The sequence below is a fragment of the Taudactylus pleione genome, unplaced genomic scaffold, assembly GCF_031769625.1.
Source record: "Taudactylus pleione unplaced genomic scaffold, aTauple2 ptg000053l, whole genome shotgun sequence".
Classification (NCBI taxonomy): domain Eukaryota; kingdom Metazoa; phylum Chordata; class Amphibia; order Anura; family Myobatrachidae; genus Taudactylus; species Taudactylus pleione.
The window spans coordinates 37,226,490-37,251,592 of record NW_028284455.1 but is presented as its reverse complement, the minus strand read 5'-3'; the positions used below and the strand labels follow the sequence as shown (position 1 = coordinate 37,251,592).

General features: G+C 45.1%; 1 protein-coding gene across 1 annotated transcript in view; it reads right to left on the bottom strand.

Moving 5' to 3' along the window:
- Positions 1-25,103, bottom strand: part of NEK11 (NIMA related kinase 11) — a 426,840-nt gene that overhangs the window by 279,227 nt on the left and 122,510 nt on the right. Inside the window, exon 3 of the mRNA XM_088463785.1 lies at positions 23,850-24,015. Coding sequence (XP_088319911.1) covers positions 23,850-24,015 — 166 coding nt within the window. The remainder of the gene's footprint in view (positions 1-23,849; positions 24,016-25,103) is intronic.

The window sequence follows — 25,103 nt, the reverse complement described above, 5'->3', positions numbered from 1 at the left end:
TCGATTCTACATTATAAGTAATTAGAAACTATAAGAAAATGAATACAGTTATGTCTAAAGATAATAACATGATTAGTATAAATCAGCAGTACGGCACTTTCTTATCTAATCCTCCTTTTGCATTATAGCAATAACCAAGAAAATAAAGTTTTCATATTACCTTATTAGTGTAATTACATATTTATAATGCACATAATCATGTAATGTAATATAAGTATTTGTTTTGTTAATGTATCTCCCTCTAGCAAAAACATTCAATACAATCTATAGTAGCTAAAATACATGTGAGCATACAGGTACTCCCTATGGGCCTGATTCAGATTTGGGAATAGAGTTATGCCGGGTACACACTGGAGCGATGTCGGCACAATATCGGCCGAACCGGAAAGACATATTGGCCGACATCACTCCAGTGTGTACCCGGCATGACTCTATTCCCAAATCGGAATCAGGCCCATAGTTATATATTGGCTGGGTACACATGTCCAGAGCAAGTAACTCTCCATCTTGGTAAAACCATGCTGCACTGCAGGTGGGGCAGATTTACATGTGCAGAGACAGGTAGATTTGGGAGGGACGTGTCCTAACTGTAATTTAATTGCTGTGTAAAAATAAAGCTATCCAGCATTATGGGCTACATGCAAAAGCAGTCAGTATTTACCCTGCATACAAAAGAAATGTATGTATTTGCACCCTCTGTACTGCAATATAGTTTGTCCAAGTACACAGTTACTTGCTATTTCTTATGATTATTCCTTAAAGCGATGGTCGGGTTTTCATTTTTTTATTTTAACTCATGGATGCCTACTGGAGAAGGGGACCACTGGAGGGAATATAGGTGAGTATTGTGTATGTATATATTAAAGTTATACTTTGTAAGGTGTGTGTGTGTTTCTTGCGACATTTCTTTACAGGTGAACTACAAGTCCCAGTGTGAGCCGCATGCTGGTACTTGTGGTTCTCCAAGTACCAGCATGCAGTGGAGGCTTGCTGGGACCTGCAGTTCTACTGGAAAGACAATGTTTATTTATATCTATTTTTACACAACACCTACACAATCAACCCGCCACTCACCGCCCAGGGGTGGCGGGGATAGCCGCGGGCTATCAGCCCAGGCTAGGGGTGCCCTGGAGAGGGAGACCCCTTTTTTTGAAGGGGTCTCCAACTCCCCAGGGATCCCTGGCCTGGGCTGACTAACGGTCAGGGCTGATGCTGCGGCTGGGGGGCCCGGTGATAAGGATCCCCTGGCTGTGGCATCAGTCCCTCATTAGAAAGGGTCCAGGGCTGGTTCTGGATCTTACAGGGGAACCCTACGCAATTTTTTCCCTGTAAATCCAGGACCAGCCCTGCTTCCCATAGCCCAGTACTGGTTGTACTAAGTACAGGGAGACCCTACATAATTTTTTCCCTGTACTTAGTCAACCAAAACTGTGTTTCAGTAGTCCAGGGCTGGTTCTGATTTAGGGGGTGACCTCTCGGTTTTTTATTTTTTTATTTAAATCTTTACACACTTTTTCCAGGCAGATACATGCAGGCATCTCACTGATGTCTGCATGTATCTGTGTGACAACTAACTGCTCATGCTGAAACTGAAAGCATGAAGCAGTTCGTGTGTCAGGGATTTGCAGTTCGTTTTGACGGGTGATTTGCCGTTCGATTTGGACATGAACATGTCAAATCGAACTGCAAATCACTCTTCAAAACCGAATCAAATCGAATTTTTTTGCCAAATCGACCTTCAAATCGAATATTTGTAAATTTGGCAAAATCACTTGTTTTCAAAAATTCAATTTGAGAGGTGCTAAATCACTTCTCAAATCGACCTGCAAATCGACCAATAGTAAATTTACCCCTTAGTGTGTGCTGGTGTTGTTATTGCACATTAAGCAATGGTACTTTCCAAAATTAACAAATGTAAAGTGACAATAACAATAAAATTAATTTAATAAAAAATATTTTGGAACTAATATAAATGTTTGAAGACTTTTTAACAAAATATCAACCTCTGCAAACAAATATGCCAGCTTTGTAGCGAATGTTACTGTACCCTGTCACATCAAAACCTTGCCGTTCATAAATCATCCCTCATTATGATAAATGACTCATAAGTGCTATAGGAAAAACGGGATTGACTTTTTGATTAATCAATTCTTGCTGTGTTTACATCTTAAGAAGTTGCTGAGAATGCATGCTTGGTTTTACTAAAAAAGTGTGTATCATAGAAATACAAATATAGGGCTTGATTCAGCAAGGATAGCAATTGCTAAGTTGCACGCAGGCTATAGATATATGATGTATGCATGCAGGCAGCTTTGCAATTGTGATCCTTGCAGATATGGTAATGCATCACACCTCCTGCTGCATTTCTTATCAAAGCTGCATTGTCCAACGCAGCATCGCATACTCTGCGGAACATTGGCCGGCTAAGGTGACCCATGGGGTCACGCAAGCCAGCCGCCGCAAATGAGAGGAAGAGGCCAGGAAATCTCTGTCAGCCGACGGAGATCCTGGTCTCTTCTCACACCCCAATGGCGGCAACACTCCTCCATTTCGGGAAACGGAGGCCATCTCCACCCCCTTCCCACCCACAAATGGCAGCAGAATGTCGATCAATGGCAGTCTTCGTGCGGGATCGCAGACCCGTTCTGCACATGCGCAGAATGGGTCAGACACCTGCGTAGATTGCCGAACATCAGGAATCTGCGTTCAGCAGTGCACTAGCATGCACTGCTGAATAAGGCCCATAGTACTCAATATTTGTCTGATTCTTTAGAGAAGGAGCCAATAAGAGATTGTTTGATTGTCTACACAATTTGTGGCAGGTGCCATAAACTCCTTTTTTTGGGGGGTCCCCAGATTGTCCAATATACAAAACATGTTATTGGGAAATGCTTCCTTTGGCGTTTTAGAACAATTGCATATTGGTTCCTGGTCATTAACACAAGAACTCTAAGACTGCGACCTAGGCAAGCTAGTCCATATGTACAGTACATGTATCCAAACACATTGAGAGGTAAGTGAGCATAACTGTATACCAAACTTATGAATGCTTATTCTTTTTTCCTATAATTTAAATCAGTGGCGGAACTCCCGGAGAAGTGGAGTCACTGGCCTCCGGTGCCAGCTGTCAGGGAGGGCACCAGTGAGCTCCTCCTCTACTCCGTGCTGGTCCAACACTGAAGTGACCGAGCGTGGATACACCGGCATCAGACCACAGAACGCCAGGTCTGATGTCTCGTCGCCCGACTGAACAGCAGCGTATCAACAGGAACTAGCGTGTCGGGCGCTTACACCTGCGCCTATGTCCAACCGCTGCATAGATCCGGACATACCGGCTCCTGACCTAGGCCCTGATTCAGAGCCGGACGCTCTGACCAGAGCGCTCGCTCTGAATCAGGGCCCACCTCCATAACTATGGAGCGTCCTCCTGGACGCTCGTATAGCTGTGGGTCACCACCCACAGCCTATACGAGCGTGCAGGATGATAGTTGCGATGGTCTTGACCATCGCGACTATCGCCAGTGCGAGCAGAAGCCTGCGGTTGAGTTTCTCAACCGCAAGGCCAGGAGTGATTTTGGCTCTATCAGAGCCAAAATCACTCCCACTGACATCACTAGTGATGTCAGTGGGGCCGACTTCTGACGGCAGGCGTTCCCTTGGGAACGCCTCCATCTGGCAGGCACATCGACAGCACGCCCACTTTGATCAGACACAACGAGCGAAGGAAAGTCCTTCGCTCGTCGCGTCTCGCGCATGCTCACGACAGAGCTCCCTCCGTCGTGCGCATACGCAGTGCACACCATCGACCCACTTGCGAGCGGACAGGCGCTCACGAGTGGGTCTGAATCAGGCCCTTACTCACTAGATTCTGAGGTCCCGGCGCCCACTTCAGGAATAGCGCACAACTAAGATTCTCAGCTACCGGCTCCACCATCACTGTGTAGCATCCTCTCCCTCAACCTCCGCCGCCCTGTCTCTGTGGGATGTTCAGGGCCAGAGTCAAGGTGGACCACGCAGGGACGAGAGAGGGAGAGAGGTGTGTGTAGCTGTGGGACAAAGTAAGAGTCAGAGGAGCATCAGGAACGAGTGGCAGGGGCTTACCTAATACAATCACTCTGGCTGTGTGCTGTCAGCACAGAGAGGGACGGCACCTAGTTCTGCCCCCACATCTGCACTACTGCTCCCATCATACCTCTGATCTGCACTACTACTCCCATCTAACTCCCTGCTTCCCACTACTACCCCCATACTGCCCCACTTTCCACTACTACTCCTCTCCTGCCCCCTGCATCCCAATACTTTTACTACTCCCATCCTGACCCCAGCAGCAGCGGTGTGTATGTAGCTCATGCTTCAGGTGCTGGTTCCGGCAGGGGAGATTGGCTAACCAGCCCTACCCCCTGGCCTCACAATACAGTACCCACCCTAACTACCATCCCCACCTCTGGAACATAACCGTAACCCACCCAACCCACGGCCTCTGGATCATATCCTGGCCCTGTAGACATACAGTACACCCCCAGCCCAGGGACATGCCCTACCCACTAAACCCCCCAGCCCTTTTTTCCTGGGGGGCCTAATGTGTTTTTTGTTTTCTTAAGGGGCCAGTGTGTTTTTTTATTTTTTATGGGGCTAATGTGTTTTATTGTTTTCTTTAGTAATGGGAAAACCAAGGGGGAAGGTAAATGGAGCTGGAGGGATTCAGGGGTTTGCTGGTGAGACAGTGGGGGCTGGTAGGAGAGACACTAGGGCTGGCTGGAGGAGAGCTAGAGCAACACAGGGAGGGGTGGGATTCTGGAGCAAGCCGGTGGAGGCGGGGACACCACTTTGCCTCCGGGCGCCTGGCATGAATTTACGCCACTGATTTAAATCTCTGTATTATCTATCTATCCATCTAGCTTTCTATAGTATCTAAGCTTTGGGTAGAATTCTATTAGATAACAGAATATAGTATGCAGAATATTACTTAGATATAAACAGTACTTCACCCAATTGGGAAGGTCTTCAACATCTTCTGAGGTCAGGGGAGACTGTCTTCACTCCCAAGGAGTGCGTGCTGTTTAGACAACTGGGTAGCCTATATGAAAAAGGCTACATCAGCTGATTGTTGACCATAGGCATGGGAGGCTGGAGCAAGCCGGTGGAGGCGGGGACACCACTTTGTATTATCTATCTATCCATCTAGCTTTCTATAGTATCTAAGTTTTGGGTAGAATTCTATTAGATAACAGTATATAGTATGCAGAATATTACTTAGATATAAACAGTACTTCACCCAATTGGGAAGGTCTTCAACATCTTCTGAGGTCAGGGGAGACTGTTTTCACTCCCAAGGAGTGCTTGCTGTTTAGACAACTGGGTAGCCTATATGAAAAAGGCTACATCAGCTGATTGTTGACCATAGGCATTAAGCTACTGCCAGGAGCATAGACAGCCTCTCATAACTATGGCATACAGGTCAGGTGGGTCACCAGGCCACAGGTAAATATAATTCTGCATTTATATTTGTTCTTTGGTCCTCCACCCAAAATATAATTTTCAGGTGGTGTTTTCCTCTAAGCATGAAATATTATCAATTAACAAGGGGTTAAAATGTGACAAGCCTTCTGCTCAAATGTTCTTTTCACTAAATTATACAGTAGGCTAGAAGACATGCACAGAGTTTAATTAACTTTATCTGCATGGAAATTAGAGTTTACATAACATTGCAGTGAAATATGTCATGGATATAACAGATTCAATCCAATTCATAACTAAATTATGTAAAATCATGTAATGATGCAGAATAGTCATCTTTCTTTCAGTGGGTGTGTGAACTATAACTAAGTATAATACAGGCATAATTTTAAAAAGGAACTGCCATATTCATGTAGGGCAGTGTATTAACTAGTAAATCCCTGATGACACCTCAAAAACTGGGGTGAAACATGTTGGGCCGTTACAGCCACTGACAATATAGTGCACATAGGGCCTGATTCAGACCCGCTCGCAAGCACATAGCGCTCGCAAGCGGGTCGATGGCCGGGCAGTGCGCATGCGCGGTGTGCGCACTGCGCGTGTGCGAGCCCCAGAGCGAGCGAGAAATCACTCGCTCCGAGGCTCGCTACAAGACGGGGCAGCTGTCGATGTTGAACGACAGCTCGCCCCGTTTTGTAGGCGGGTCGGGGAGGTGGCTGCACAATCGGAGGTGTTCCCTTAGGAACGCCTGCCGTTTGTGGGCGGCCCTACTGACATCACACGTAATGTCAGTAGTGAACTTCCTACTCTATTACAGCAGGAAGTTCACTGGGGCTTGTGGTGGACGAGACCCTACCACAAGGGTCTCGTCGCAAGCCCGATGGTCGCGATAATTGCGACCATCGCCAGGCCGCCCGCTAAAGCTTAGCGAGTGGCCTGGAGGCCGGGTTTAAAAAAAAACGGCCTGCCCTGATTCAGAGCGAGCGCTCGCAAATAGCGAACGGCTCTGAATCAGGGCCATAATGCTCCTGAATACTGTTGATTTATACACCTAAACCTGAATACTGTTGATTTATACAAAGGCACATTGTACAAAAAATATATCATAATATGGAAAGACCCCAATGATGGAATTAGTTACAAGTAGAGATGTGCTTGGACCATGTTTTGGTTATAATTCATCATCGTGTATCAGTTTTTGATCTGGACTTTAAAAAAAAAATAAATGACAATAACAGCTAAAATCATATAATTTGGGTCTGTTTTTAGTTCCTAAGGTATTATTAACCCCAATATCTTTAATTTCCAGTCATTTCCAGTCAATTTTGACCACATCACAGCTCATAATATTGTTCGCCATTATTGGCCAAAGGCTGGCTGGCTAAACTGAGCAACAGAGCAGCGGCACAAACACACAACAGTTTAAAAGAATATAGCACATCTATGAAACATTGCCACACAGCAGTGGCAGACAGGATGGAAGAATGTTTTTATTAATCAAGAACTTGACAGAGGCTTGAGTGAGGTACAGGGAAATGGAGGTGGAGTATGTAGTAGAAGGCAGGTAAAAAGGAATGATCGATTTTCATTAAAAAATGTTTAATTGAGGCATAGCCTTGTGAGATCTGTTTTGAAGCAACTGAGAAGAGAAAAGGCTATAAAATAATACAATGTTAATAGCCAAGGACAAGGGTTGCAAGAAAAACGGGCCATACCCCCCTCCTCCCTAATTGGGTAACACACCCCTGTAGTACATTTATGAGGTGCACCAGAGAGTCTGTGTATGAGGGAACTAGTTCAGAGGCCCATGGGCTGTACAGGAAAATGGAGGTGAAGTATGTATGTATTGGAAGAGAGGAAATGTATTGATTGATCGATCTATTGATTAATTGATTGATTAATCAAATCAAAAATTGTGACATAGCCGTGTATCTTCTTAAAAATGTGTTGCAAATTAGTAATGTGTTAGAGCAATAACCAATAAAAATGTTTGTCTATGCAAAAAAGACCATGACCAATGCCTCCAAACAGCCCATAATGAAAAGAAACACACAACAGTTTTATCTTAATATTTTATAACATAGTGTCTGAACACACAACACAGTGCTACACAGCTCTCCTAGTAATGGCACCTTAATGACATTATTTTTTAATGCAGTGCCTGAGTGCACAACACCCTAATGATGTTTTATTTTTTAATACTCAAGTTTTACAATTGTATTATTTTTTTGATAACAGTGCCTGAACACACAACACAGTGCTCCACAGTGTTCCTAGCATATGGGTGGAACCCTAATGGTGTTATATTTTATAACACACAAGTTTCAAAATTTTATTTTTTTATAACAGTGCCTGCACACACAGCACTCCTAGTAATAGCACCCAAATTACGTTATTTTATTACACAGTCCCTGAACACACAAAAGTTTGATTTTAATTTTTTTTAACACAGACCCTGAACATACAACATAGTGCCTCACAGCGCTCCTAGTAATGGCACCCTAATTACTTTATTTACTTTTTGTTAACATCAATAATGTTTATTGACATTTTTCAAGGAAGGAGTACAGAATAAAGAATAAAAGAAGGGGGGGACATATTAGGGGATGCAGGAAAAAAATCCAACAATACAACACTGCAGTACAAAATTCCAGAAAAAAACAATACAAATCATGACACTATAAGGAATAAATAAACCAAAATCTCAAACAGGGTAAGTCAATCTGGAGAGCTGGCTTCATTTAAACTAAATGGCAAGGGATTGGACATAGATGGTTTATGAATAAATTGAGTACCTTCCCCGTCAGTCACATAATCATGCCCAGCCATCCACTTCATTATTATGGAGGAAGCGGAAGAAGAATAAGGCATATACTCCATCTCCATTAGAAAATGGAAATTAACTTTATGGAACACCTTAAGAAAAGGAGGAGGAAGGGACTGATTCCAGCATTAGGGCAGGGCAGCTCGTGCTGCAATACAAATATGATGGGGTTGAACCAATTCGGGATAAATATGCAACAGAGCTAAAGAGGGGGAGGGAGTCAAAGTTAAACCTAACACTTTGTTAATCAAACACTTCCCACCAAAAAGTAAGCATGTAAGGACAGGCCCAAAAAACATGTAAAATATGTCCCACTTCTCCGCATTTCCATCAACAAAACTTAGTGCAGGAGGGCCAAAAATTATGTAATCTATCAGGAGTAAGATACAGTCTATTTAACAATTTAACATACATTTCTGAATGATTTAAACACGGTGACATTTTCAAAGACATAACCTAAATAATTTTCCATTGATCATCAAATATAGGGTGACCCAAGTCCAGTTCCCATTGAAGTTGGGCAGAAGTTTAAACAAAAGGGCACAATTCCAAAATAAACTGATACAAAAAGGAAATACTACCCCTGCCTGCTCCCTGGGTAAGATGGGACAGTAAATCATTACGAGGCAGTCGTATAGGCCAATAGAAGCGTACCATCCTTCTAAACCAATGTTGAAATTGGAGATAATTAAATTATTCTGAACGAGGAAGGGTATAGCGGGCCTGTAAAATGGGGAATGCCAGCAAAGTACCCCGGGAATGCCAAAGGGAAATGTTAAAATTCGGGATCAACTTAACCGCAGCCTTAAGGGAAAGAACAGAGTAATGGAAAGATAACTTTGTAACTGAGGAAACTAATTAATCCCAGACATGTATAATGGCCTTCATAGATGGGAGAAATACTATGGCAGAGGGACGCATATGTTTGGGAGTCCACAATAAATCGAATATGGGGAAGTCAGGGTAACAAGATAATTAAAGGGGCACCCATCAGCAGAGCTGTACCTAGACTTTTTGGTGCCCTGTGCCAGAGACAGCATTGGCGCCCCCCCCTCCATTTTTTAAATAGGGACATAAGATAGTGCACCTGAAAAAGGGCCATGGCCTAATTGGGAAGGGTCAGGGAAGAGAAAGGGGAGGCCAGGAGATGCTGGGGATAAAAAAAGAGGAAGCTACAAGTGAGAATGATAATAAACAGGAAAATTGACCGGCCCAAATAGCGCCCCCTGCCCTGCAAAGCCCTGTGTCAAGGCACTGGTCGCACTACCCTAGTTACGGCCCTGCCCATCAGTTAGCTATAGATGAGCTGCACCAGTCTTGAAGTTGAGCTAAAAGGCATGCCTCTTGATAGCTAATCAGGTCTGGTAGAGCCAGGCCACCTTGAGTCTTTGAAAGAGTCATACGAGTCTGGGCCAATTTTGGTAGACGCTTCTTCCAAAGATAATGAGACATGATAGAATACCATTTATCCAAGTATTTGTTAAGGAAAATAAAAGGGATTGTGTGGAAGAGGTACATAAGTTTGGTAAGTAGGGTCATTTTAAATGCTGCTAAGCGGCCCAGCCAACAAATCTCATAAGATACCCAAGAATAAGCGTAACCTATCAAACAGTCGATTAAAGGTTGGTGATTTACATCAAAAACAGAGGAGGATGCAAGAGGAATATGAAAACCCAGGTACTGAATAGAGGTAGTATGCCAATTACATGAAAATTTAGAATGAAGAGAGGAGACAACAGAGTCTGCAAGATTAATAGGCATAGCATCAGTCTGAGTTGTTTTAAGTCTATAACATGAGGCAGCACTATACACATCTAAAACGTAATGTAAATGAGGCAACAGTACCAAATATTCTGTAACAAAGAGGAGATTGTCATCCGCAAAAAGGAAGTGTTGATGAGTCTCATTCCAACCGTAACACCAGGGAAGTACACATCTGCCCGGAGGTTAGCTGCTAAAGGTTCAATAGCCAAAACAAATACCAGTGGAGAAAGGGGACACCCCTGCCTAGAACCATTGGTGATGGGGAACGTGTCCGACAGAAAGCCATTACTAAACAACCTCACAGATGGGGAACTGTAAAGAGCAAAGATAGACGATAGTATTTGGCCACAAAAAGCAAACCGGGCGAGAACCATATGCACATACAGCTAATTCAGACGGTCACATGCTTCAAGGGCGAGCAAAAGGAGCCCAGAGGTGGAAAGAGGGATAGAATCAATTAGATTAAATACCCTATGTGTGTTGTCAGAGGCCTGTCTTCCAAATACGAACTCCACCTAGTCAGGGTGTACTAAAGAAGGCAGAAAAGGAGTAAGTTGAGTAGCAATAAGCTGAACATAAAGTTTAACATCTCCATTATGGAGCACAACAGAACGATAATTTTAGCAATAAGACGGGTCTTTCTCCGGTTAAATAGAGTCACCACTTGGGCCTATAGCATTTGAGCCAGAAATGTCCCTAAGTCTGCTACCTCATTAAATATAGACGTCAGCGTAGGAACTAAGGGCCTCATTCAGAGCCACTCGCAAGCGCACAGCGCTCGCAAGCGGCTTGATGTTTATGGTCTGCGAATGCACCGCGTCCGGCATGCGCATGTGCGAGCCCCGGCGAGCCTGGAGAACCATAGAGGGGCCTGAGGATGGAGACATTGGGGGATCTGGAGTAACACAGGGGAGCCTGGAGAGACACAGAAGTTTGATCATGGAAAATCACATTTTTCCTGCACAAAAACTTCTGTTACTACAGTATATATTATCTGGTTATGATAATGACATGGATTATATTTCTACGTAAACAGGCATCTTCCAGACAATGTGATCTCCTACATGAATAGTGAATACCGGCTGAAGACACTGCCCAGTGAGGCTCAAATTCTTCAGAGGTTCTCCGTTGCAGAGAAACCACCATATAGGTTAACAAAAAACTTTCAAACTGACTGGGGCCCCAAAAACCCGCTGAGGGGTAATACCAAGGTGGCAGGAGTCGGGTGCTGCACTGTAGCATTAAGTGCAGCATTCAGCTCCTGACAGTGTGAGAGAGCCAGTACTGCACAGTGCTCACCCACACCTCTGGCACCCCCACACACTGGACCACGGGCGTTCGGGCTGCGAGGCCATACCCCCTTCCTGAGTTACCACGCCTCCTGTCCACGTGGACAGTTTGTACCACTTTGACCCTCAGTATCAGTGACCACAGTTCAGTGTAAACAAATTATCCACTGCACAGGATAATGAACGATTACAATGTTTTTTTTTATGAGGCGAGTGGCTGTTCCGCGGGCACAACGTCCATCCCCGCACCGGGTGACACAGTGGGGAAGAACACCACTGGTGTGTGTGTGATAGGTTTTTTTTCCCCAAGAAACAGTAACACAATATCTGACATGGTGCTAAAACTGGGACCACCCATTACCAGATCTCTAGATTCGCCTATGGTTACTATGATATCATGAAGTAAAATTACAAGACTTTCATAAGTGTTAAAAGCTTTTATTGACAATTACAAAAAGTCAATATTTGCAGAGCTGACCCTTTTTTTTCAAGACCTCTGCAATTCGCCCTGGCATGCTGTCAATCAACTTCTGGGCCACATACTGACTGATGGCCGCCCATTCTTGCCTAATCAATGCTTGGAGTTTGTCAGAATTTGTGGGTTTTTGTTTGTCTACCCGCCTCTTGAGGATTGACCACAAGTTCTCAATGCGATTAAGGTCTGGGGAGTTTCCTGGCTATGGACACAACATTTCGATGTTTTGTTCCCCGAGCCACTTAGTTATCATTTTTGCCTTATGGCAAGGTGCTCCATCATGCTGGAAAAGGCATTGTTTGTCACCAAACTGTTCTTGGATGGTTGGGAGAATTTGCTTTTGGAGGATGTTTTGGTACCATTATTTATTCATGGCTGTGTTCTTAGGCAAAATTGTGAGTGAGTCCACTCCCTTGGCTGAGAAGCAACCCCACACATGAATGGTCTCAAGATACTTTACACAGGATGCATGACACAGGACTGATGGTAATGCTCACCTTTCCTTCTCCGGACAGGCGTTTTTCCATATGCTCCAAACAATCTAAAAGGGGATTCATCAGAGAAAATAACTTTACCCCAGTCCTTAGCAGTTCAATCCCTGTTCCTTTCGCAGAATATCAGTCTGTCCCTGATGTTTTTCCTGGAGAGAAGTGGCTTCTTTGCTGCCCTTCTTGACACCAGGCCATCCTCCAAAAGTCTTTGCCTCACTGTGCGTGAAGATGAACTCACACCTGCTGCTGCCATTCCTGAGCAAGCTCTGCTCTGGTGGTGCCCTGATCCTGCAGCTGAATCAACTTTAGGAGATGGTCCTGGTGCTTCCTGGACGTTCTTGGGCACCCTGAAGCCTTCTTCACAACTATTGAACCTCTCTCCTTGAAGTCCTTGATGATCCGATAAATGGTTGATTTAGGTGCAATCTTACTAGCAGCAATATCCTTGCTATGTGAAGCTCTTTTTGTGCAAAGCATAGTTAACAGATGAAGTTCAAGGATTTCAAGCTCCACCCTCCTTTTAAAGCTTCAAGTCTGTTATTCTAACTCAATCAGCATGACAGAGTGATCTCCAGCCGTATCCTCATCAACACTCTCACCTGTGTTAACGAGAGAATCACTGACATTATGTCAGCTGGACCTTTTGTGGCAGGGCTGAAATGCAGTGGAAATGTTTTTGGGATTAAGGACCTGATTCAGACCCGTTCGCTAGATGCGGCCGCTCACTCCCAGCATATGCAAATTCAGCTAAGTGACGTCAAGGCAGGCGATCGCATGGCAAGGCATAAGCACGCCCACTATGTCTTGGCGAGCGATCACTTTGTGTTTATAGATGCCCACTAGCGCACGTCTTTAGCCGCCCCCTTTAGCCCCATATGTCATCTCCAGGAAGTATATACAACCATTGGTACATCGGGTTCCATCGGACCTGACCACTGTGCTTGCCTTTACCCTACCGCAAGCACTGCAAGCATTTCAACATAAAAACAAGCCAGGTGACGTGATCTCTGACGCTGCCTGTTAATTATGCACGCCTCTGAAACGGCGTTGAAACACTCAGGCACGCCTGCGTTCGCAACTCCACTCCCCCGTTACTACTGCCCTGCCTCTATTACCACCCACAAACGGCCTCTCCTGTCACTCATTCCACTGGACTGTCTTTGCTGGGCGAGCGAGCGCTTCCCGATCGCTCGAACTAGTTTGCGCACTGCGATGCATACGCACGCGCAAATGCATAACATCGGCCGCGTACGAGCGAGCCACCGATTGCGAGAGGGTCTGAATCAGGCCCTAAGTTCATTGTCATGGCAAAGAGAGACTTTGCAATTATTTACAATTCATCTGATCACTCTTCATGGCATTCTGGAGTATATGCAAATTGCCATCATAAAAACTGAAGCAGCAGACTTTGTGAAAACCAATACTTGTGTCATTCTCAAAACTTTTGGCCATGGCTGTATATTGTTTATCTGTCAAAAAAAAATTCTCTAGTGTATCTGAGGCTGCTGCACCTCATGAGTATTTCAAGTGCGTGTTCAGATGAGTGACGCAGTTTATATTACTGTTCTGTGTGCCTAGTGTGTTACCCTTCCAGTGTAAGCAATGGTGGTGTAACTTCATCATCTGCACCCTGAAACAATTCTCACAAACATCTGTTCTACCAAGTGCATGAAAACAATTGCCAGTGTTGTTGTGTATAAAAAAATAAAGACATTAGTGCGCAAAATAATTCCACAGGGTGTTATCCTTCCAGTATAAATGGCGGTGACCCCTCATCATCTGCACCCCAAAACAGAAATGTGGACAAGAGGTACTGTTCAAACGAAGGCTTACATGACTGTGACAGCCCACAGGGTGGGTGTATCGGCTTCTGCATCAGCAATATCTAATACACAACCAGGGTCTTTAGAGAGGAGGGGGCCGTGTGCATCCCCCGTCACGGGCCCCCTCCTCTCACCCCGGTGGACGGCAGATGACTGACGCGGCTGGCTGGCCACCACAGAATCAGTTTTTGGTGTGGGCTTGGACAAGATACCCGGGTCTCGTTTATGTTTGAAAGGCACCAACTCGGTAACACATTCCTGGGTTGGCACCCTTGCTATTGACCATGGTTTTTCCGAAGACGTAACTCTCAGGTATACAACTCGGGTTAAGTCTAAATGGTGCAACCCAGGATTTTACTACCTGGTCGCACCTAAAGGCCTCTGAATGGTGATTCGGGGCCGCCTGGAGGGGCGGGGCATTCTGGAGGGGGCAGAGCGTCCTCCTACAATAGGAAAAAACTGTCAGCGCTGGAACTGGGGAGTGGTTTGACAGCCCTTATGACAAGGAGTGAAACCAAGTACCTGATGGATTAAAAAGAGAGGTCTTGGTCCATGCTGTAGCGTGCAGAAGCTGCCGGTGCACACAAGCTACAGAGACGCTGTCTGTTGCTGTGAGATCTGGTGGCTGGAGAATGGTTGTGTGGTTGTGTGAGTGTGTATGAGTGTGACATGTGTGTGATTGTGTGTGTATGACATGTATGTCTGTGTATGAGCGTGAAATAAGAGCAGCCTCTCAGCCCTGACTGTTAGAATGCCAGGGCAGACCCGGCTTATGTCTGAATTAGGGATGTGCAGGCTCGGATAGGTTCGAATTTGTACGCCGAGTTCGGATTTTTCCCTCCAAAAATCGTGTCTCAGAAAGAGGCAAAAAACGTCATCTTTCATGGACAAACATCATCTTCCATGGACTTTTGTCCAGGAATGATGATGTTTGCCCATGAAAGATGACGTTTTGCCTCTTTCTGAGACCCTATTTTTGGAGGGAAAAATCCGAAATCGGCGTGCAAATTCGAACCTATCCGAGCCTGCACATCCCTCAAAGGTGGTGCGGCCGGAGCACTCGCACAGAGCGTTCATGCCCTCTGGGCGGAACCAGACAATTTCACCCATGTATGCGCCGCTACTGACTGCCTGCTGGCTGCCGCAATGTATAATAGTAGCAGTGCGCCCTCCTTCTCTGCCGTATGTACTGCTGCTAATATACATTACAGCAGGCAGCGCTGCAGTTGCCTGGCCCGTGCACTGATTATTTTTTGTGGAGCACACTTTGGGGGTTACAGCACCCTTTAACGGACAAGCCATCCGGCCCTTTACTTATGACACAGGCGCACGCTTGGCGCTGCTCATTTGTTGATGCACGTGCAGCCACAGTGCACACAATTCACAAACACAGAAAATAATTCCTCCACCATTCTGTCAGTGGTGACAGTATCATATGCAGTGACAGTAGACATGTCAGAAATTGACATTGTTGGTACGTCCTTCATCCCGGACCAGATGTCCAAACCGGCCCTTGACTTATGACACAGGCGCACGCTTGGCGCTGCTGCTGTGTTGATGCACGTGCGGCTACTGCACATACATTTCGCACACAAACACAGAAAAAAAAGAATTGTTTATTTTTTGTGGAGTGCACTTTGGGGGTTACACCACCCTTTAACAGACTTATGGGACACAGGTGCATGCTTCGTGCTGCTCCTTTGTTGATGCACGTGCAGCCACAGTGCACACAATTCACAAACACAGAAAATAATTTTTTATTTTGTTTGGAGTGCACTTTGGGGGTTACAGCACCCTTTAACGGACAAGCCAGCCGGCCCTTTACTTATGGGACATAGGCGCACGCTTGGCGCTGCTCCTTTGTTGATGCACGAGCAGCCACAGTGCACACAGGGCCTGATTCAGACCCGCTTGCAAGCGCAGAACGCTCGCAAGCGGGTCGAAGGTGCCCTAGTGCACATGCGCACGAGGGAGGGAGCTCCGTCGTGCGCATGCACAAGACCCGGGGAGCAAAGGGGAAGCCGTCGCTCCAGGTCTCGCACCAAAGGGGGCGTGCTGTCGATGTTGCTTGACAGCACGCCCCCTTTGGTAGGCGTGCCGGGGGTGTGGCTGCCAGACGGAGGCATTCCCATGGGAACGCCTACCGTCTGGGTCCGGCCCCACTGACATCACTAGTGATGTCAGTGGGAGTGATTTTGGCTCTGATAGAGCCAGAATCACTCCAGGGACTTGCGGTCACCGAGACCCTACCGCAGGGTCTCGTCGCAAGCCCGATGGTCACGATGGTTTTGACCATCGCGACCATCATCATGGACGCTCGCATAAGCTGTGGGTGGTAACCCACAGCTATGCGAGCGTCCAAGAGGCCGCTCCAAGTTTAGGTAGGAGGGCCCTGATTCAGAGCGAGTGCTCTGGTCAGAGCGTCCGGCTCTGAATCAGGCCCACAGTTCACAAACACAGAAAATAATTTTTTATTTTGTTTGGAGTGCACTTTGGGGGTTACAGCACCCTTTAATGACCAAGCCAGCGGCCCTTTACTTATGACACAGGCGCACGCTTGACGCTACTTTGTTGATGCACGTGCGGCTACTGTGCACACAATTCACAAACACAAAAAAATATATTTTTTTATTTTTTTTGGAGTGCACTTTGGGGGTTACAGCACCCTTTAACGGTCAAGCCAGCCAGCCCTTTACTTATGACACAGGCGCACGGTTGGCGTTACTTTGTTGATGCACATACGGCTACTGCGCACACATTTCACAAACACAGAATTTTTTTTTTTATTATTGGAGTGCACTTTGGGGGAGCACCCCTGATGCACAGATCACCCCCTGGACAACACTACAGCACCCCTCTAGGACTACAGCCTTTATGGGACACTGCACAACACAGATTTTGGAGTGGACACAGCCCCTATGACTGCAACTGACTGCACAACACAGCCCAGCCAGCCCCTATGACAGCAGCACAACACAGCCCAGCCAGCCCCTATGGACAACAGCTGCACAACACAGCCAAGTCAGCCCCTATGGACTGAGTGGTAACAGCCTCTATGGGCAACAGCAGCACAACACAGCCCAGCCAGCCCTATCTCCCACCCTCCCTCTTCACTGTCCACAGCTGGAGTGAGAAATGGCGCCGACGCGGGGACCTTTTATAGAATCCAAAACCCGCGAGATCCGGAACGTGGGATGATGACGTTTTGCCTCGATTTCAGATCCGAGTCAGGCTGGAAAAGTCGAGCCTGACTCGGATACGACTCGGATCGGGGGGGCTCGGGGGTTTCGGATTTCAGAAATCCGAACCCGCTCATCCCTAGTGCAAACATAGCAAAAGCTAAAATATTTTCAAAGTCAACAAACTATTTATTGCTGGCTGATGTACCGTTTGAAAATTCTGCATTCTATAATGTACTGCAGTTTTTCTATATGCTATTGTGTTTTCATTTCAAAACAAAGTCCTAAAGCAAAAATCACAGAGAACATTACTTACAACAAAAAGAGTAATGTGTGCGGTAACTAATAGCAACCAATCTTTTGTTTGTCTAATGCAGCGTATCCACTAGGCGATTAAAATTAGTGATTGAATGATAGCTCCCTTTGTTCGTTTTCAACAACAATCATCGCCTGGACATGCCGGTCAATCTGCCGATAACGTCAGATTGGGCATGTTCGGGGATGAGGGAGGGTGCCTGCACTGAACGACATATTGTGTAGGCACTACAGGGGATGAGGAACGACTGTACAATTACAATGTTGAAATCGTACTGTCGTTCCACTATCTGCTAGTGGATACGCACCTTAACTTTCACCATGAAAGATTTTTGTTGTTTTGTTGCTACCGATTGCTATGTAGTGGCTGGTATTATTTTGTACTGTTATTAACCCCTTCACAGTGGATGACGAGTATGATTCTTAACAAGAGGCTTGATGATGCTTACTCTATTCACATGAGTAGGATAAACCATGAATATGGGTGTAACACTATAAAACCATAATGGTTGTCTAAAAATTCAAAATACTTCTCATACATAAGTGTATTAATAAAATTCCTATTTTTGTACAATGGGGGTCATTCAGACCCGATCGCGAGCGCAGGATGCTCGCAAGTGGGTCAATGGTGCCCTACTGCGCATGCGCACGACGGATGGAGCTCCGTTGTGTGCATGCGCGAGACCCGGCTAGCGACGGGATAGCCGTCGCTCCGGGTCTTGCACCAAAGGGGGCGTGCCGTCGATGTTGATAGACAGCACGCCCCCTTTGGTGGGCGTGCCGGGGGCATGGCTGCCAGACGTAGGCGTTCCCATGGGAATGCCTACCGTCTGAAGCCGGCCACACTGACATCAGTAGTGATGTCAGTGGGAGTGATTTTTTCTCTGATAGAGCCAAAATCACTCCAGGGCTTGCGGCAGCGAGACCCTACCGCAGGGTCTCCATCGCAAGCCCGATGGTCGCGATGGTCTTGACCATCGCGACCATCATCATGGACGCTTGCTATAGCTGTGGGTGGTCACCCACAGCTATGCGAGCATCCAAGAGGCCGCTCCATTTTCATGTAGGAGGGCCCTGATTCAGAGCGAGCGCTCTGGTCAGAGCGTCCAGCTCTGAATCAGGCCCAATGTTCCCAGGATTTGATGATGGGGGTAGATTATTGATATCATGGAGTTTCCCCCATTGTACTTGCACTAACATTACAGAAGCTTGATGTTAGGCATGTACTGTAGTACTGTAAATCTCTGTTAGAAAGACAGATGTAATATAGAATAGCTATTCTTCTCTTCGGTGTTCTAGTTATTAGATATTGAATTTGTATTGGTGCACTCTAGTAAAACTCACTAGAAACGTAGGAGATGATTCTAAATCGAAAGCAGTCATGTCCAAATGTGTCTGTTGCAACAGCATAGGGGCTAAGATATACTAATACAGCTATCTATCAGGCTATGATCAGGTGATTCCCTGTATTTTCTGCATCTGTACTTCGGCTGTCATCATTAGTATCTGGACTTGCACCAGCCTATGCTGGGTGCAAGAGATCCATCTGAAATAGGTGTCCCAACTGTGTCCGAACACTTAACTGTAGCACGTAATCCGCGATGCACATCCATTACACTCCCATGGGAAACAGCCACTTGGGGTTTCTTGATATTCGCAGCACAGTCGCTGCACAGAAACACCTGCTTCACATCAGTCTCTGTATGCACAAGATGCGACACAGACGTCTTCTGATTAAGGGGCGGATTCAGTTAACGGCGAAAAGCCGAGATTGGCGAAAAGAGTAATGTTTTTGCCCCATTTGCCTGTTTTGAGGCAAAGTTAACGCGTACTTTTACATTGCGCGCTCCCACTTTTCACCCTATTAAATTGCAAATCAGGCGAAAACGCAGATGTGCGAATGCCGCGAAAGGCGAAGCTAGCGAAAAGGACTTCTTTTTTGGGGGAAATCAGTCTGTACCCCAAAAAAAGCATGTGACCCTGGTAATCAATATAGAAATGTATTAATAGCTGTAACAAAAGTCAAATGGCTGTTATATGCACTTTTGCATTAGTGTGAAAAAATTATATAAAGCAATTTTTGGGGTTGAAAAATAATTGTTGTAGTTAATTTGGGGTACACTTAAATGGGCACTAGTATATTTTGGAGTTAATAAAGTGCATTTTAAAAAACTTTAGGAAAAAAAACTGCTGCAGCCCCCTGCAATCCTAAAAACACCTGTCCCATCCATATACAGCAGCACCCCAAAATACCCGACCCGATACTTAAAACCCATTTTCAAACACTTTTTACATTTTCACCCCAAAAATGGCTTGTCTTTTTTGGGGTGAATTAAGATAATTTACTTTTTTTTTTTGCCTAATTAGTCATTGGGGGGGGGGGTGTCCAAAGGGTTCTGAACCAAGTCCGTCCCCCCTCTGCCTTTGGGTGGAGAAACTTTTTTGCCTGTGGGGCTTTCGCCTAGACGAAAACATCCTGGAATTGATTAGGGCGATACTTCGGAATCAGGCGAATACCGCGCATAAGTGACAACTTTTCGCCTCCAATTGAATACAGACCTAAGATGCATGTGCAGTCAGTTTTAAACCAGGAGATGCATTCATTTCTACAGGTGCGTCCCTATCAAAACTCACCCCCCGTAGTGTGTAAAATAGGGTTGTTCTTCTCTACCAAGAAATTGGGTATGTAAAGGAAGAAGAGACAATCCAGTACAATAAGGAAATAAGGAAATAAGGAAAACAGCATTATGCAATTACTCTCCCATCCCACAGAAGTACAGTACTTTGGTTATAATAGATGGCTAAGATTTGCCTCCTGATAAATTGTTAATAAAGTATGACGTTCTTTTGTGTTTGTTTACACATAGAAATCGTCAACAGAATCTCATGGTGAATACACACGAGATGATATCTTTGAACAATATGAACGATAACGATATATCGTTCAACGATATATATCGTTCATTTTGTTCCGTGTGTCTGCAATGAACGACCAATGATGCGCGCTCCTGCTGGACGATAACGATATCTTTGGTCCTCCATACATGCAGGCCAATTTGGACAATTTCATCACGATTTGCATTTTCAGAGCTGTGACAGGATGACTTCACTGAAAGGTATCTTTCAGTGTGTACACCCAATATCGTTTGTCCTGCACTACAGGGAAATCGTTCAGCGATATTGTTGGTTGTGCAGATCGTCCCGTGTGTACTCAGCATTAGGAAGGTAGGAGTCAGTCTTCACTAAGAAATATCCAATGCATTTAGATTGTAAATGAATCTTTGTCATGGCCTCAATTAGAATCAAAGCATATTGGCAGTTTAGTTGTGAAACCTGACTCCTACCTTCCTAACTTCTCAATTCTTGTTCCAAGGCTCTAATCATAGAGCCCAGGCACCCAGGCACAATCTTTTCCACATAACCATTTATCGTGGCCATTTATTGTGGCAGGCTCTTTAGAACGTGGGTTTTGGGAAACAGACAGCTTTTATCGAGGATACAGTACTTATTTGTGCTTTGTGTCCACTTTACTGTAAGCAGACTTTATGAAGATGTTTCAGTCTCTCTCGCGTAATAAAAAATGATATTGTTAAATGATACTGTTGTTAAATCTTTCCTCCCTCTTGTCTTTGTGAGATCACCTGTACGAGAGGAAACAAGGAAGAACCTTTCCACTGCAGGTTTCTCTTAAGGATTTCTATGTGCCAACAAACAAGCAATTTTGGGTTTAATCACAGCGGGGGGAACTTTATACTTTAATGATGATTTATCAAGTGGAAAATCTACTAACTTTTATGCCTTAAATACTTCAGGGGGATGTGAGCATTATTACACTAGCCTGTTTCTTCTTCCCTTACATACCTGATTTCATGGTGGGGGAGTAGAACACCGTTTTTCATTCAGCATCTCAAGTCAGCTTTGCCAGAGTGATCTACTATGAGTTCAATATCTAACAACCAAGACACCAAAGAAAATAATACCTATTCTACATGACATCTCCATCTTTCTACCAGTGATTTACTAAGTGCCTAACATTAAGCTTCTCATGCAGTCATAATAGGGGAATCTCTGCTGATATCAGCCACATACCCACCTGTTCTCATTTCCTGGGAATGTTAAATAAAATGTCATTAATACGCTTATTTACTAGGAACATTTAGACAATTATTAGACACAATGTTTTGGTTTTCTAGTGTTACACTAATATTCATGGTTTACCATTCCCTTGTGATCAGAGCAAGCCCCACTCAGGATTCTCAACTTTTATTTAAATCTGTAGTAGGATCAGCGGGTGACTTTATACCATGACATTCTGGGCCTGACACAGATGTGGATGCTGCTGCGACCGCTTTTGCATCTGTTGCTGTAGCTGTATTGCAGACTTTATACAACCCATCCCCTGTTGTACAAGCTTGCTTCGGAATGTGCAAGGACTGAGATGCCCACTTTCAGCTTCAATACATGTTACAATATCGTTGGTGCAGCTTAAGAAGCCACCATTGATCGCACCATCAAAACTTGCACCATCCCTATGGAAGATGCAGTTTCTCCATCAGACTATGGCCTCCTATACCTGCATCTGTGTCACAGTTCTGGTATTCTGTAGATCTGGCATGGGGGCCAAGGGTATTAACTGAGGAGTGCAGAAAACGGGGAGGCTTCAAGATACCATGACTCATAGGAAATACAGGTACTGGCAGGCTAGAGACACTAGGAATCATGGATATCAAGATCCTAGAATTGGCACAGGAACCGAAGCCACCGGGCAGCCTCTCACCTAATGGTCCAAGGACCAATCAGGCCAGAGAACTACTCCAGTGACAAGAAGAACCTGAACTCAAAATCAGTATAGAACTGACAGTCTGGACCTGGACAAAGCCAGGAATCGGAGTCTTATGTAACCAAGGAAGAACTAATGAAGCTATATCTCTGGTACAGTTCTGACGCAAGACCTGGACCATAATCCGGAAGGGGAACTCAGGATAGAGAGACACTTCAGGTACACACAGTACTTAACACCTTGATGCTAAAAGACTGTGACCCGATCATGTCCTCCAGACCTGGAACCTGACTGTCAGCCCAAGACAAGAGCACACAGTACAGGATAACCAAAATAGTCAAACTAGATTATGCAGTAACCCACTATAGCCACGGAGTGTAGTGATACTTGCAACACAGTCCAGATGATGCCCACACAACCAAGAGTGGAATCCATGCAGGTGATAAGATGTATGGCAACAGCAGATGGTATGCACCCCAGGTACACTGGCAGAACTGAAGTTGGAGTTTGAAGTGGTCTGTGTGCAGTGTGGGAGCCGTGGCGCTGATAGATGGTACACAGCAGTAGATGGAATGTAGATAACGATGATCAGTCTGTGTGCTGCGGGGAAGACGCGAAGCTGAGAGATGATGCACAGCGTTAGATGGAATGCAGACAACAAGCGGTATCTGTGCAGCGTGGAAGCTGCGGCACTGAGATGGTACACAGCGGTGATGGTAAACAGTCCCGGTGGTTATCTGTATGCGGCAAGGAAGCCGCAGCGCTGAGAGGCAAACAGCGATGGTACAAGTGGGTAATGGTTGAGTTACAGCAAGGAAAGTATCCACAGGAGAAAGCTCTAGAAACACAGGAGACACTGAGCCTGGAACAATCCTCAGGAAGTAATACAATTGTTCAGACAATGAGTCTTTCCTAGGCCTGGAAATATATAGGGAGTGGTAACAGGTGATTGGTCAGGCTGACCAGGTGAGCAGCCAGGTGAGCGGTAATCATTGGGATAGTCTGTTGGAGGTTTTAGACACAGCAATGAATGAATGTTTAACACTGTATGGGCAGCTAAGACCACAATTTATGACAGTCTGAGTATAAAGCCACTATCACTGAGACGCCTGTGGCACTCCCATAACACCCCATGAAATGGACCATGTTTGCATGCATTACTAGCCACCTCCCACTCATAGCCCAGGAACGGGCAGAATTTTACTACAACATTTGTTATACCATGCGTATAAATCACATCTGTGCCTTTGTGCTTACACACCATCGGACATCTGCACTGTTGGCGTTTTTAGTTTTGTCGCATGCACAATTGCAAAAAAAAATTGCTCAACTCTGTGAACACTGGCATTGCGTGCAGCTCGGAACCAGGCCCTCTATTTTTTAGGTTCAGTGGTCATTGAATTTGTAATTTAAAAGTCCTGATGCGATTAGTATGTGATTAGTTTGCGTTACCTCACAATATTCTGTGATGATGCAGAAACTTGCATTCTCTAGGAAGCTTGCATGAAACCTGACAATGGCAGGGTGGTCCAGCTTCGACAACAGCTGTGCTTCCAGGTTAGCTTGGACAGTTTCATTGGGGTTTACATCTCCAACAGCTATCTCCTTCAGCACTTTTCTGTAACAATAAGAAGGACACATGTTAAAGATAATTTGTATATCTAAAAATTGGGCCCCTCTCTTGCCAATCCTGCCATCCCATTGGTCCCACTATGATGACAACTTTTTTTTTCCTTAATGACAATATGGAAGTCATCTTAATCAACCAGTAAACTTGCACCAAGCTTATGGACATGCAAAACATAAGCCTGCTATAAGATGCATATAAAGATACATACAGCTATAAATAGGGTGTACTGTATCTGTAAGGGGAATGCTTAATTTTAGTTTTCTTAATGTACCCTACTTGCACAAAAATGATCTGCCTCTTCCAATACAAGGGAATGCATTTACAAGATGTAACTCTACACACAGGAGGAAGTTCTAAAGTATGTGCAGAGTGACTAAACACATTTTATTTCACACAAATGGACGTATGTCCAACTCTAAGTAAGGCCTTTAATTTTTAATGACTGTTCACAATAACTATAGCATGCAAGCACCTCCAACTTTCTGCTTACAGGCGAGCCAAAAAATCAGGGAGAAGGCCCAAGAGTCTATTGCAAGCTCTAATAACAAGATTCCAGACTGTGGGCCTGATTCATTAAGGATTGCTATTGCGATCGCAGTTCCGTAATTGCACGCAGGTCTGCTGTGAAAATATGCTAATGAAAGCAATCGCAATGCGGTTGCACTGCCAGCATAGAGACCCACTACTGCTATCTCACATCTGTAATACCATGAAACTCCATAAACATCGGTAACATCGAGTACCATTATACCCTCACGCAGAATTACAGCAGCCCTGACCTTACTTCGGAATTGCTAACCTCGTTGCACGCAGTAAGTACTCAAGCTGCGTATGCAATCACACTGGCTAATTTATGCAAACCCATGCTATGGTGTTCAAATGGACAGGCACGCCTGCGTTTCTCCGAGAACTGTTACCGAGAACATTCCCAGGTAATGATAAGTCCATATTAATTTCAAAAAGAACAAGTCTTTTCTCACACCAAAATACCTAATTTGGAAAACCAGCATAGAGTAAGGTCAATAACAAAATCAGGCACACAATCAAGTAACACAGTAACACTGTAGTGCTAAATG